The sequence below is a fragment of the Pteropus alecto genome, unplaced genomic scaffold, assembly GCF_000325575.1.
Source record: "Pteropus alecto unplaced genomic scaffold, ASM32557v1 scaffold43, whole genome shotgun sequence".
NCBI classification, from domain to species: domain Eukaryota; kingdom Metazoa; phylum Chordata; class Mammalia; order Chiroptera; family Pteropodidae; genus Pteropus; species Pteropus alecto.
Window position 1 is genome coordinate 592173 of NW_006435764.1, and position 15548 is coordinate 607720.

The following is a 15548-nucleotide window of genomic DNA, read 5'->3' on the forward strand; positions in this document are numbered from 1 at the left end:
CGTGTGCTCGGCGCATGCGCGTCCGTGTGCTCGGGCGCGTGCGTGTGCGTGTGCTCGCTCGCGCTCTGTATCTACGCACTTTTTCTGAACCACCTAAGTTTAAGAAGCACGCCCCTTTGCCCCTATATAGGTCGGGGTTTTCTAGAAGGCGAGGTCACATCCAGTTGAGTCAAGGACGCCTCACCCTCTAAACGACAGGCCCCAGCTGGCTGGACCCCTCTGTTGTCCTGACCGTGTCCGTGTCTCCCAGTCCCGGATCTGGTCCCAGACCACATGTCACAGGAGCACCATCTCCCTGGACTCCCTGAATCTGGAATCTGCCCTCGGCCATTCTCTGTGTTTTTTGACTACGACCTTTTTGAGGCGCACAGGCCAGTTATGTTGCTCCCCGAGGTCTGCAGCTTCCTTGGGCTCAGGTTGGGGCACATGCTTTAGCAGGGACCACACCGCAGAGCCGCGTCCTTGGTGCATCGTATCTGGAAGCATGTGGTGGCAACTGGACCCATCGCTGGGACGTTCACCTTCATTGCTTGGCTCAGGGTGTGTCTTTTTCAATAATATAAGTCAGTCAGCGACAGGCTGGACCGGGAAGCTCTAAGCTCTCATTTCCCAGAGATGTTGAAAAAAAAATTTAGGAGAAACTGTCTGAACCGACTTTGTCAAAGCCACAGCAGACAGTCAGAGCTTCGCAACAAGCAAGCTCATGTCCAGGCAAGAAAAAGCCATCTCAGAGTGGGATAGTGTGTGGCACTTCTGCGCATCCTTGCATGTCCACCCCCAGCGCAGTGGCAGTTTTGGTCTTGAATTGCCGGCCCAGTTACCATTCCACCCCCACCTCCAACAAACTCACACACAAACCCGAAGGAGCGGAGAATACCATGTTTGCAAATTTTTGTGTACATCAGTTCTAAACTGTTTGGTGGATTTCTGAGGGACTAATAACGTAAGGTGTTCACTGTTTTTGCTTAACTTGGAATTAAGGTGGCAAAAGAGGCATAAAAGCTGCTAGGTGACTACAGACCCACAGACTCCTGCACAGGAGATTACAGGTGGACGCCTACCACAGACCATCGAAGGCCTAGAGAAGGCGAGGTCAGACTCTTTGAGAAATTAAGACATTGGAAAGCAGCCGTGTGTACACGGGACCTTACAAAGCAGTCGAGTGTACCTGAGTGCTGAAGGGCTGCCTCAGCACAGAGCCAGGCTGCAGACTGGAAAAGCTCCCGACAGTCAAGGAAGCTGTCGAAACATTAGCTGAACACAGGCTAAAGGAGCAGATTACACGCAACAAGGAATATTGTCTGTAAAAATCATCTGGAAACGTTTCAAAACAAATGGACCACTGCAGCCTTCAACAATAAAAACAAAAGAGACAGACAGAAAGAAAGAAGCAAGAAAGAAAGAAGCAAAGGAAAGGAACAAAGAAAGAAGCAAAGGAAAGGAACAGCAAACGCTGGAGGACGGGCAAAATCTGATTTCCAGAGTGACACTGTAATAGTGAATGCCACGGTTTTCAACAAAAAAGTCACAAGGCTTACAAAGAAACAGGAAAATATGGCCCTTTCAGAGAAGAAAAATAAATTTATAAAAATCATCCCTGAGGAAGTTCAGATATTGGTCTTACTAGGCAAAGACTTTAAAACACTGTCTTAATCATGCTCGAAGAACTAAGGAAAACATGGACAAAGAACCAGAGAAAATCAGGGAAACCGCATGCACAAAACGAGATATTAACGAAGAGTTGGAAATCGTTTTTAAAAAACAAATTCTGGAGCTGAAAGTATGTGAGACGAAAAATTCACTAGAGGTGCTCCAGAGAAGACTTGAGCAAGCAGAAGAAAGATTCAATGAACCTGAAGACAGGATGATTGACATCATCACGTGTGAGGAGCGGAAAATACAAAGAACGAAGAAAAGTGAGTGGAGCCTAAGGAACTTGTGGCACGACACCAAGCGGGTCCACATACTCATGATGAGAATCCCAGTGGAGAAGGGAAGGGGTGGAAATTTAAAGAAATAGTGGCTGAAAACTTCCGAGAAGCTCAACAAACTCCAGATAGGATCAACTCAAAGAGATCCTTACTGACACGCATGGTAACCAAATTTTAAAGGCCAAGATGAAGAACAAATCTCAAAAGCACTCGTCACATACTAGACACCCCAAACACAATTATTAGCCAGGTTATCATTAGGGGCTCTGGAAGCCAGAGAGGCAGAGGAGGATGTATTTGAAGTACTGAGAGAAAAAACAGTCAGCAAAGAATTCTATGCCTGGCAAAACTTTCCTCCAAAAATGAGAAAGTAAGACATCTCCAGATAAATGAAAGCTGAGGGAGAGCATCACCATTGTACCTGCTTTACAAGAAATGTTAAAAGAAGCCTTTCGGGTTGAAATGGAAGACCATTAGCTAGTAAATCAGTTGCATGAAGGACTAAAGATTTCTAAGTGTGCGGGCAAATACAAATTCACTAGGTTTGCACTTTTTGGTTGTAACTCCACCTTTTACTTGCTATATGGTTTAAAAACAAATGCATAAAATGATTATAAATCTATGTTGCCAGGGCACACGAGGTATAAAGATGTAATTTATTACGGTACCATGAGGAGGGAACTGTGGAGCAGAGCTTTTGTATGCAACTGAAGGTAAGTTGGTATCCGTCCAAATTAGACTGTTACAGTTCTAGGGTGTTACGTGTAGTCTCATGATGACCACAAAGAAAATATCTTCAGAATATACACATAAAAGAATGAGAAGGAAATAAAAATTTGTTCCTACCAAGAAATCAACTAAACATAAAAGAAGGCAGTAATGGGGAAAACGAGGAACAAAGGAGGTAGGTAACATGCAGAACGAAATGGAAATATGGCAGAGGTGAGTCCATCCTGGTAAATAACTATTTTAAATGTAAATGGATTTCGACTCTCCATTTAAAAGGCAGGGATTGGCAGAATCAGGCGAGGCAACCCTTAGCTGGCCTCACAGATTGTAAGGACCTTGTCAGCTTACAGTCCCTTATTTTTTTTATTTTTTATGCCTACAGCACCTGGTCTTCTTAGGTGGTCTCCCATCCAAGTACTAACCAGGCCCGATCCTGCTTAGCTTCTGAGATCAGACGAAATCAGGCTTGTTCAGGGTAGCATGGCTGTAGATAAGGCTCAGTTTAGAACTAAAGACACATATAGGTTGAAAATGAAATGCTGGAAAAAGACATCCCATACAAACAGTAACAAAAAGAGAGCTGGCGTGGCTACATTGATGGGAGAAAAAAAATAGACTTTAAAATTTAAAAGGTTAAAAGAGACAAAGAAAGGTATTATTTATTGATAAAAAGATTTAATTCAACAATTTTAAACATGTATGCACCACACAACGTAGCCCCAATGTATATGAAGAAAACTTTGACAGAATTGAAGGGAGAGATAGATTGCTATCCAATAACAGTTAGAGACTTCAATACCGCACTCTCGATAATAGATAGAACAACCAGACGGAAGATCGATAAGGAAATAGAGGGCTTGGAAACACTATAAACCAATTATACCTAAAATACACACACAGAACACTTGACCTAACGACAGCGTAATACGCATATTTCTCAAGGACACATGGAACATTCTTCATGATAAACCATATGTTATGCTCAAAAACAAGCTTTAATAAATTTGAAAAGGTTAAAATTGTGCAAAGCATCTCTTCCAATCATAAAGAAATGAAGCTGCAAATCAACGGTAGAAGTAAAACTGTAAAATTCACAAATATGTGGAAGATAAACAGCACATTCTTAAACAACTGAGAAGCCGAAGAAGAAATTGGGAAATACTTAGAGGTGAATGGAAACAAAAAATACAACATGCCAAAAATTTATAAGATTCGCCAAAGGAAGTGTTAAGAGGAAAATGTATAACTGTAAATACCTACATTAAAAAAGAAGAAAAAATTTAAATCAACAACCTAACTGTACAACTTAAGGAAGTAGAAAAAGAAGGAAAAACTAAACTATAGGTAGCAGAAGGAAGGACATAATAGGCTAAAGCAGAGATAAATAAAATAGATAATAGAAAACAGTAGAGAAGACCAACAAAACCAAAAGTTGGTTCTTTGGAATATCAACAAAACTGACAAACCTTTAGCGAGAAGAACTAAGAAAAAACTAGAGAAGACTCAAGTTTCTAAAATTAGAAATGAAAGGGATATTACTATTGATTGTATAGGAATAACTATTACAAAATAATATAATGAACGATTTTATGCCGACAAATTTGATAACCTAGAAGAAACGGACAAATTTATAAAAAACACAAACTCACAAAACTGACTTGTAAAAAAATAGACAAATTGGATCATCTTGTCATTTGTAATGAGATCAAATCAGGAATCAAAAATCCTCCCGGCAAAGAAAAGCCCAGGAAGAGGGCTTTACAAATGAATCCTATCAAACATTTAAAGAAGAATCCATACGAACACTTCTCGATCTTCAAAAAAACCGTAGAGGAGGGAACACTTTTGAACTCATTCTACAAGGCCATCATTACCTTGACAAAGATACTCAAGGAAAGAAAAATAGAGACCAATATCCCTTATAAACATTGATGCGAAAATCCTCAACAAAATACTAGCCAACAAAGTCAGATGCATATTAAAAGGATTATGCACCACAACCGAGTGGGCTTTATTCCTGGAATGCAAGGATGGTTCAACATTCAAAATCAACCAATCATCACTTTAATGGAATGAAAGGGGGAAAAAAACCCACACGATTATCATAATTGATTCGGAAAAGGAATTTGTCAAAATTCGACACCCTTTCATGATCGAATAAAAACACTTAACAAACTAGGACTAGAAGGAGACTAGTTGGACAGAATGAAAGCTAAATGTGAAAAACCCACAGCAAACCCAACACGCAGTGGTGAGTGATGAGAGCTTTTCCTCTGAGATTAGGAACAAGGCAAGGATGGCCACTCTCACCACTCCTGTTCCACATAGTCCCAGAAATTCTAGCCACAGCAAGCAGACCGGACAGGGAAATGGAAAGCACCGGGTTGGAAACGAAGTCCTGAATGACATGATCTTATATGCAGAAAACTCTGAAAGTTCCCCAGAGCAACTACTCTGGCTTGCTGTGGTCTGGAGTTGTCCCCCCAAAACCCGTATGTTAAAACCCTAACCCCCAAAGGTGGCGGGAGGTGCTTAAATCATGAAAATGTGGCTTTCGCGAAAGGAATTAATGCCTCCTAAAAGAGGCTTCAGAGAGACCCTCGCCCACCCCTGCTGACTTTGTACGGAGTCGGCAGTCTGCACCCGAGAGGCCTCCCCTGAAACCCGCTATGCTGGCACCCTGACCTTGGACTTCCAGCTGCCAGAATTGAGAGAAATAAATGTCTGTTGTTTATCAGCTACCGGGTCTGCGATACTTTGATATAGCAGCCTGGATGGACGAAGACTGAGCTAATAGGTGAATTCACCGAGTTGCTATATACTAGTGATGAACAACCCCAAAGGGAAATTAAGAAAACAATTCCGTTTAAAGAAATATCAAAAATAACAAAATATTTAGGAGTAAATTTAACCAAAGAGGCAAAAGATACTGAAAACAACAAAGCATTGCAGAAAAAAATGAAAGAATAAAGATGTAGAAAGACACCCCATATCCATGGAGTTGAGGACTTAATATTGATAAGGTTATCAATATTATACGAAGGGACCTACAGATTTAATGCAATCCCTGTCAAAATCAAAATGGTGTTTTGTTTTGTTTAGTTTTTGCAGAAATAGAAAAATTCACCCTAAAATTTGTATGAAATCTCAAGGGACATTGAACAGCCAAAATATTCTTGATAAAAAAGAACAAGGTTAGAGGACTCATTCTTCCTGATTTCAAAACTTAGTGCAAAGCTACAGTCACCAAAACAGTGTGGCAGGGGCATAACGTTCAGACATGTGACCGGTGGAACAGGCTGGATGGCGTAGAAATAAGCCCTGGCACTTTTTGTGAATTCATTTTCAACAAAAATGCAAAGAGCTTTCAACGGGGGAAAGAACGGTCTTCAAGAAATGGTGCTGGGAAAACCGGATATCCATGTGCTAAAGGGCGAAGCGGATCCCAACGTCGTGCACATAAAATCAATTCAAAATAAACCAGAGACCTAAATGTAAGAGCTGAAAATTTAAAACTCTCAGAACAAAATAGGGGAAAATCTTTGTGATGTTATATTTGGCAATGATTTCTTGGCTATGACCCCAAAAGCACGGACAACAAAGGAAAAAAAAAACAACAGATAAATCGTATTATCAAAATTAAAACCTTTCATGCACCAAAAGACACTATCGAAGAGTTAAAAGGCAGCCACAGAATGGAGAAAATATTTGCAAACATGTATCTGATAAGGGTTTAATAATCACAATATTAAGAACTCTTAAATCTTAACGATGTCAAAAACAAAACAAAACAACCCAACTTAAAAATGGGCAAAAGACCCGATCAGACGTTTCTCCTGAAAAGACATGCAAATGGCCCATAAACGCAAGAAATGAGTCTCAGCATCGATAGCCATTAAATAAATGCAAATCAAGGCCACAGTGAGATGCCACTTCACACCCATCAGGATGGCTGTTATTTTCTTTAAAACGGGGAAAATAACAAGCGCTGGTGAGGATGTGGAAAACTGGAAACTTTGTGCATTGTTGGCGGGAATGTAAAAGGCTACAGCTGGAGAAATGAGCATGGTGAGTCCTCAAAACGTCAAACAGAATTGCGATATGATCGAGTGAATCCACTCCTAGGTCCACACTCGAAGGAATCGAAAGCAGGGACTCAAACACATACGTGGACCCCCATGTTTACACCAGCGTGAGTCACAACAGCAGAAAGGTGGGAGCAGCCCGTGTCCATCAATGGATGATGGCCATGCAAAACGTGGTCCGTCCACACACACAGTGGGATGTCGTTCAGCCTTAAAAAGGAGGGAAGTCCTGACACCTGCTATAGCGTGGATGCACCTTGAGGACACTGTGCTGAGCGAAATGAGCCGGTCACATAAGGACAAACACTGTGGGGTCAGTCTTCACGAGGGAGAGGCTCCTGGGGGAGGGGGCCACACTCTCGCAGCTGGGGTAGGGTGGGGGAAGAGCCTGGTCCTTCTCACAGTGGAGTAGCTCTGGGGACAAGGGTACCCAGGTAGAGCGTGACCTGCTTGTCCCCCCACAGCTTTAACCCCCAGTGGAGCTGTCACAGCTGCCTCTCTGCACCCCACATCCTGACGTGGGGTGGAGTTGCTCGGTCACACCTGTCAGTGGGCAGGCTGGTTGTCCGGGGCGCCACCATGGCCGGGCGTGTCCTCCACCTATTTCTTCTGGACCAGGCTGGTACCTGGGTCTAGCTGGATACATCCTGCATGTGCTCGGGGTGGTGACAAGGCTCGGCCATCCCAAAGCCCAGGGCCTGAGGTGCCTCCCCTCCTGGACCACCCTCCTCACCCGGACCACCCAGCCATGGGCCTGCCTGGCTCACGGCCCGCTGGTCACACCACTGGGCCCCTCAGCTCACCAGGAGTGTGGGCCCCTCGGGAACAGACCAGGGCTGCCAGGCCCCCCGTGGTTCCCACCTCACGCCATGCCACCCTCTGGGGAGCAGGAGGCAACACACCTAGTGCCCCATCCTCAGCCACACCTGTGACCCCCTGGGCTGTGCCTGGTCCTCCTGGACCCTCCACAGTGGCCAAGGGGGAGCTGGGCAAATAGCCAGCACCCGACAAGTGCACGAGGCACCTGGGAACCGCTGTCCAGGGGTCTGCAGTGCCACGGAGGGGGACGGGGCAGGGCGAGTGGCGAGGGCCTGTCCACCACTCAGGGGCTGGGCGGGGGCGGTCTGCCTCTGCGTTTGTGGTGGGGGTCTTTATCCACGGGTGGGAGCACGTCGCCTCTGGACGCCGTGGGGCCCAGTGAGGTTCCCCCGTCCTGGCTGCCCCCCAGACTGAATGAGGGACAGGGCGCGCCCAAGGCAAGCAGGTTCCTGGCCCGTGGCCGGCGGAGCCCTCCCGGAGCGGAGCGGCGGGAGGCCCCTTCCCGGCAGCCCGCTCCCCTTCCCTCCCTTTATCCTCTGTTCTCCGCTCCCTCAAGTGTGAAGAGGAAACTCGCTGAGCAAACAGGTCCGGCCGGTGCATCCGGGATGTCTCAACAGCTGCGACCCCGGGGCCGACCCAGCCGGCGGGGCCCCCCGCCCTCGTCCAGGGTGCTGAGTGCCTACTGTGTGCCAGCGGCGACCTGCCGGGCAAGGCCCCTGCCGCATGGAGCTCGCTTCTGGGGCGGGGATCCGCACACACCTGAGTCCCTGATGGAGGTGCCACTGCTCAGTGTTGGGGGCGTGGCGGGTCCCCCTGAGGGCATCGGGGCAGGTGCACGGGTGTCCGGCCCCCAGGTAGACCAGCCTCCAGGCCTGTCCTGTGAGGTTCCTGGCCAGCCCTCCCTAGAGGCCCCTCCAACTGTGCTCTTCTGCAGTGGGGACAGCTGGGCTGGACGTGGAAGAGCTTTGGAGACCCCAGACACTCTGGCCCTGAACTTTCGACCTTGAAAATGACAGTGAGGATGACGGCAGGAGTGGCGGGTGGCTGGAGCACTCGCCCTGGGGTCCCGGCGGTGTGCTAGGAGCAGGGTCGGGAACCGCCTTGTGACCTGCATGTCCCCCGCCCCGCCCCGCCCAGGGCCCAGGTTTGTGGGCCTGACAACCCTGCACCCACAGATTTGCCCTCATGGACACAAACGCCGGGGCGCGGCGGCTGTTCCTGGGGACCCCTTCTGTCTATCACGCAAACTGTCCTACAAACCGCCACCGCCCGGAGAGGCTGCTCAGAGGACGGGACCCTATGATTCCTGCCTGGTCCCTCCCAGGGGACGAGGGACGCGGGACATCTTCAGACACACTCAGGTCTGGGCGAGGGCCTGTGAGAGGGAGAAGCTGCACAGGGGACGTTCGTGGAGGCCGCAGTGACCGGGTATTGGGCACCACGTGACCCATGGCTGTCAGGGCTCCCGGTGTGGGAGAACCCGGTCTCTGCGGTGACCCCCGTCAGCCTCGCTGGGGGCCTCAAGGGGCACCGCTCTTTGTACACAGTGGTCCCGTCAGGCCTGCTGGGGGCACCAGGGAGGCCCCGAGGAGCAGAGGAGTCACGTGAGGGTCAAACAGGATGCCAGGCTGAGGTCCTCCGCCCTGCCGGGGCCAGGGTGGGCACTGGACAGGCACTGGCCAATTTTCAGGGCCTCGTTTTCCCTTGAACTTGAACTAGGAGACACCGAGAAGTCCGGAGACCTGCAAGGGGCACTGGTCCGCATGGCTGGGGTCCCAAGGCAGAGCACGTACCCCGCCCTCCACACACAGCCAACCACGGCCCCAGCTGAGCAGGAGGCTCCAGGGCCCGCTCTCAGGCCCAGCATTGACCGCCTCACGGCCCGGCCCTGCCGCTCGGGCCGGGGGTCAGCGCCTCTGCCCAGCTCCCCCTGAGGTCTCCTCCCCCACATCCCCTGTCTCAGCCTCGGCCGGGCTCCCCGAGGGGCTGGACGCGGAGCTGAGCGTGAGGCTGCTTGCTGACCACCGTCCCCATTGAGTAGGTGGGCTGCAGCGAGGCGGGACCCCCGGGCAGCCCCGCCTGCAGGGGCTTTGCTGTCTGGAAGAGCCCCAGGTGGGCGGGCATCCCCTCTCCCCTCTAGGGGGCGGGGGTCCTGTCCCTGGGGCCCAGAGCTGAAAATCCTTCCTCGTCCGGCCACCTTCCTGCTGCGTCCCCTCCCCGAGAGCAAACACACGTGGCTGGAGCGGGGAGAGGACAGTGCGCCTCGTGGCCCAGGAGCTGGGCGAGGGCCAAGGCTCCGTGCTACATAAGCCCAGGGCCCCCAGGGGAGCGAGCAACCGGCCGCACGCCCTCCCCGCCTGCCCGTGCCAGTCCCCAGGATGGGCACCCCGAGCGGGTGTCAGACGCTGGCGTGGGCGCTCCTGGGCCTGCTGTCACTGCAGAAGGCAGGTAAGGCTGAGGCCTCGCTCCGCCTTCACCCTCCGCGGGCCGCTCAGCCGCGGAGAACCGACGGACGGCGCGACCCCGCCCCATTTGTCCAGGAGAAGCTGGGCCCCCAAGAATGAGCGAAGGGGCCAGGCTGGGGGTCACTCGTCCCCAGGAGACAGGGACAGCCCCCAGCTCTGGCGTCCTCTCCACTCTGCCCTCCATGGCCAGCCTGGGGTGACGGCCATCGGGGAGCCCCATGGCGGCTTTGAAGCAGCGGTGCACGGGGCGGACAGGTGACCCAGCCGCGGGGAGCTGCACCTGAACCCACTGCGCCTCACGCCGCAGCCACTGCACAGTCCTTCTCAGCCCCCCACCGTGGTCTGCGGGCCCTCGGCCCTGGTGGCATCTCCGGAAGCACCATGAGCCTAATACTTACTGTCAACAGAAACGACGTGGTCCCAGGGGCTGTCTGGGCAACACCCGCCCGTCCCCGTCCCCACCCGTCCCTGCCACGCTCAGCTCCTGCAAGCTGTCCCCGCGGGGCCTCGCCCCGCGCGGGGGTCCGGGCAGGTGGGCACGAGCCGCGTGAAAGGCACCGGCACAGGGGAGCAGCCATGTCCCGGGGCCTCCGCCCCAAGTCCCCTTACCCGGGGGCAGAAGCGCTGTGACGGGCAGGGTCCCCTGGGTGGCTGAGGATGGGTCCCTCGTGGAGGGGCCTCACGCCAGGGCGATGTGACCCAGTGTGCTGTGCGATGGGCACTGGCGGTGGCATTTCTCTGGCGGGCGATGGAGGCCCAGGCTCACTGTGCCGGTCCCTTAGCCCGTGGGTGGCCCTGCATGGAGCTGGCCACGTGGGAACCTGGCCTGGGACCCAAAGGAGGGGACGCCATTCGACCTACGACCAGTCCCCTTGACATGGAGTGGGACCAGCACAGGCGGGAGGGGCCTCAGGTCTGGGGTCACGGAGGATGGAGCGGGCGGCGGTGCCCTGGGCACGGGGGGCGGCTGGAGGGGAAAGGTGCATGCGGGGCAGTCCGCGTGGCTTCCACGTGTCCTCGGCCTGGAGGGGAAGCCTGACAGGAAGTGGCCTCCGGTGACCTTCGCAGCATGGCCCGGCAGGGAAGTGTGACAGGAAGCCTGACAGGAAGTGGTCTACGGTGACTGCCACAGAATGGCCTGGAGGGAAACCTGACAGAAAGTGGCCTGCAGTGACCACCGCAGTATGGCCTAGAGGGGAAGTCTGACAGGATGTCTGACAGGAAGTGATCTGAGGTGACTGCCGCAGCATAGCCTGGCAGGGAAGTGTGACAGGAAGCGGCCTGAGGTGACCGTTGCAGCATGGCCTGGCAGAGGAGTTTGACAGGAAGTCTGACCGGAAGTGGCCTCCGGTGACCTTCGCAGCATGGCCTGGCAGGGAAGTCTGACTGGAAGCCTGACAGAAAGTAGGCTGAGGTGACTGCCACAGCATGGCCTGGCAGGGAAGTCTGACAGGAAGTGGCCTCCGGTGACCTTCGCAGCATGGCCTGGCAGGGAAGTTTGGCAGGAAGTCTGACAGGAAGTGGCCTCCGGTGACCTTCGCAGCATGGCCCGGCAGGGAAGTCTGACAGGGTCACCACAGCATGGTCTGGCACCCCTTGCCTTCCGGCCGCACGGGGACGTCGGGGCCCTGCCTCCACTCCCTACGGGGCGCAGCCGGGCTGAGTGTGCGGCTCTCGGCAGACCGAGGACGGAGCCCTGGGCCAGAAGGGGGAGCCCGAGCCAGAGCCCGGCTGAGGGGGCCTGCGGGGCTCGGTCCTGTGCGCCGAGGCAGCGAGGAGTCGTGCGGGCTCAGCCCTGGTCAGGCTGGCGGCGGAGGCCCTGCCCGGGGTGGTGGACACACAGGTGACCTTGGCTGTCCCGGCAGTGGGGCCCCCAGGGCCCCCACCTGCCATGACTGGTGGCTCCAGCGCGGAGCTGGCTCTGGTCTTGGGTTTCTGCTAAGTCACGCCGGAAGCTTCCCCAACAAAGCTGGTCTTTGTCCTTCCCTGAGGGACGTGGGCCGAACCCTCTCCCTAGGTGGCCGGGGTCGACAGGGCCAACGCCTTTTCCTGATTCCATTGGCCGGCCCTGCCACAGCGACATGAGGGATGAGGCACCACCCCGAATTCGTAGCCCGGGAGGGGAGGGGTCAGAGCAAGGCCACTGAGGAGTGGCCGGTCCTGCTGGACCCTTCCGTCCTGCGAGGGCTTGCTTTCTGTCACGCTGCGTGACGGGGGGCCAGGGCCTCTTCATGCCACCCCGCCACACGGAGACCTGCCACTGGGGCCCCATACAGCTGCCAGACGTGTGCGGCTTCTTCCCGACTCCCATCCCTGTCCCTGCAGAGACCCAGGGCGGCACGGAGCCCAGCCCGGCCGGCACGGAGGCTGCGGCGGACGGTCGGAGGGCGGGCACAGGTACGCGGCCCCGGACCCGGGCGGTGGCGCTTCCGAAGCAGGCAGAAGGGACCGGCGGGAGGGATGGACCCCTTTCCACATCAGCCACGTGTCACATAGAGACCCCGCCCGTATCCCATCTTCCCGGGGGAAGGGACAGCAATGGGGGCCGGTGGGGCCAAGAAAACAAAGATGCAGAGCAGAGGCTCAAACGCTCACTACTCACACAGTGTACACACACACACTCACACTCACACACGCACTCACACAGCGTACACAGACACACACTCACACGCACTCACACAGCGTACACACAGACGCACTCACACTCACACACGCACTCGCATAGTGTGCACACGTGTGTGCATTCACACCCACATGCACTCACGTCATGTGCACACTCACGCACACACAGTACACACACACGCATTCACACTCACACATGCACACTCACGTCGTGTGTACACTCGCACACACATTCACACGGTGTACACACACATTCACACACATGCACTCACATAGTGTGCACACGTGTGTGCATTCACACCCACACATGCACACTCATGTCATGTGTACGCTCTCTCACACACTCACACGGTGTACACACACATGCATGCACTCACACACGTACACATGTGCACACTCAGAGTGAGTACACACTCACACAATGCGCACACACAAATTCACGCATGCACACTCAGACTTGGTGTGCACACTCTAACATGCTCATACTCTGTACACACACATTCACACACGCACTCACACATGCACACTGTGCACACATTCACACATGCATTTCACACATATGCACACATAGTATGCACGCACATGGACATAAACTCACACGTATATGCACTCACATTCACACACATTCACACGCACATGCACTCACACTCACACCTGCTCAGGGTAACACATACACAGAAAAACCCACAGAAAAAGTGTGTCTTGTGCAGATGGAAGGACCCAGTAGGTGACGGTCACTAGTCCTGGGTCCCCTGGGCTGTGTCAGTGTCAGGCTGAGGCTCCTATTACCCCAGGGTGGCCGGGAGGAGGGTGGGGTCCCAGGAAGGGGTGTGACTGCCTGGCCATGTCCCGGGTATGACCTGCCGTCACCCGCAGCCCAGCGCGTAACCTTCATCCCACCCGTCGCCACCTACTCCACCATGAGCAGTAAGTGGACAGAGCCCACTGCCGATGGCACTGGGTGTTTGCCAGCCCTGGGGGGTGGGTAAACCTGGGACAGTGAGGGGCACAGCTGGGAGCCTTCCTTGTAGACGGTCCTCCTGGGCTGCCCCGGGCTGCTGGCAGGTCGTCGGGCCCGCGGAGTATCAGTGCTGAGGGGAGTGAGGCCGGCGAAGTGGCTAGAGTGTCGCCCCCCTGGTGGCCCCTCCTCCTGGGAAGGCTGCCGGGGCTGGATGCGGGGGCTACCACGCTCTCCCCGCAGACCCGAACGCGGCGCACAGCGGGCGCGTGTGCAGCACCTGGGGCGACGCCCACTACAAGACCTTCGACGGCGACATCTTCCGCTTCCCTGGCCGCTGCAACTACGTCTTCTCTGCGCACTGCGGCGCCGCCTACGAGGACTTCAACATCCAGCTGCGCCGCGGCCTGGCCGGCTCCAGGCCCACCATCACCCACATCGTCCTCAAGACCCAGGGGCTGGTCCTGGAGGTCTCCAACGGCTCCGTCCTTATCAACGGGCAGCGGTGAGCCCGGCCTGGCGGAGAAGGGCAGGGGCTCGGGTGGGTCGGGGGTCAGAGCTGCGGGGAGGGCGCTGGACGCTGCCTGAGCCAAGGCCGCGGAGGACCAGGACTCTCGCCCCAGGGAGGAGCTGCCCTACAGCCGGGCCGGCTTCCTGGTGGAGCGGGGCAGTGACTACACCAAGGTCAACGTCCGGCTGATGCTGACCTTCATGTGGAACGGGGAGGACAGCGCCCTGGTGAGATGCCCACCCACGCCTCAGCTGGGGGAACCCCTGCAGATGGGCTGGAGGCTTGCAGGGGGGCCTGCCAGTCCAGCAGAGGCCACAGCTGTCCCTTTCCCACCCCCAGCTGGAGCTGGACCCCAAGTACGCCAACCAGACGTGTGGTCTCTGCGGAGACTTCAACGGGCTCCGGGCCATCAACGAGTTCTATGCCCACAGTGAGTGCCTGGCGTCAGAGGTGGCAGGCGGCCGGCCCAGGCTGGACAATCCCAGGGAGGCTGTAGGGAGGGGCTCAGCCGGGCACTGGACAGAGAGTAGATCGGTGGGGGCCCTGGGTGGTCAGGGTGCCCTAGCAGCTTCCCCTGCACTGCCCCCAGAGCCACTCTGTGCCCGTGACATGGAGTGCCTCCTCTCCCCAGATGCCAGGCTGACCCCTTTACAGTTCGGGAACCTGCAGAAGCTGGATGGGCCCACAGAACAGTGCCAGGACCCCCTGCCTGCCCCAGCCGACAACTGCACAGATAGGGTGAGCGCCTCCCCAGGGGTCCGGCCTGCCTGCGGGCCCTGCGGCCCAGGCTGTGAGGACAGCAGTGGGATGTCGGGTGCCCAGGAGGGCAGCCCAGGACACGGCCTCCACTCCAGGTGCACCCTCTGCACCCACACACTCGCCCCACTGCACGTCATGTGGGCAACACACGTGTGAGCACATGTGCCTTGGGCTGTGTGTGTGCCCATCTGCACGTGCAAATGAACACGTCCCCCACAGAGCCACCAAGAGCGGGGCACCCAGGGCGGGAAGCCCCTCCGATGAGCTGGGGGAACCCTGCCTTCAGAAGTGGCCTGAAAGCTCTGGGATCCCCCCAAAACTAGCAGAAACCCCAAACCTTAAGTCAGGGTACAGGGGCGCACCCCACCCCCAGCTGGTAGTATGGCAGGGAGGACGACGTTCACCCGCGGGCCCCTCCCCTGTCTGCGCAGCTTCCAGGGGCGAGTGGGCGCCTCGCCTGGGTGCCCCACAGCGTGTCCTGCAGCCCTGGGTGAGCGGGGCGTCCAGGGTCGTGGGTCACTCCCAGTGCCTGGGTGCCCACAGCGTGTCCTGCAGTCCTGGGTGGGCGGGGCGTCCAGGGTCGTGGGTCACTCCCAGAGCCAAGCGCCGTTCTGCCCGCAGCAGTGGCAGGTTCCAGAGGGGAGAAGAAAGGCGGGGGGATGGGGGGAG

At 54.9% G+C, this 15548-nt stretch overlaps 1 protein-coding gene and 1 pseudogene across 1 annotated transcript in view; one reads left to right on the forward strand and one right to left on the reverse strand.

Moving 5' to 3' along the window:
* The window catches only part of MUC5B (mucin 5B, oligomeric mucus/gel-forming), a 100063-nt gene that overhangs the window by 54739 nt on the left and 29776 nt on the right, over positions 1–15548 (forward strand). Inside the window, exons 16-22 of the mRNA XM_015588663.1 lie at positions 9935–10012; positions 12355–12426; positions 13528–13578; positions 13853–14114; positions 14233–14347; positions 14460–14550; positions 14752–14858. Of these exons, the coding sequence (XP_015444149.1) occupies positions 9935–10012; positions 12355–12426; positions 13528–13578; positions 13853–14114; positions 14233–14347; positions 14460–14550; positions 14752–14858 (776 nt within the window). The remainder of the gene's footprint in view (positions 1–9934; positions 10013–12354; positions 12427–13527; positions 13579–13852; positions 14115–14232; positions 14348–14459; positions 14551–14751; positions 14859–15548) is intronic.
* On the reverse strand, positions 3034–3152 carry LOC112479304 (annotated as a pseudogene).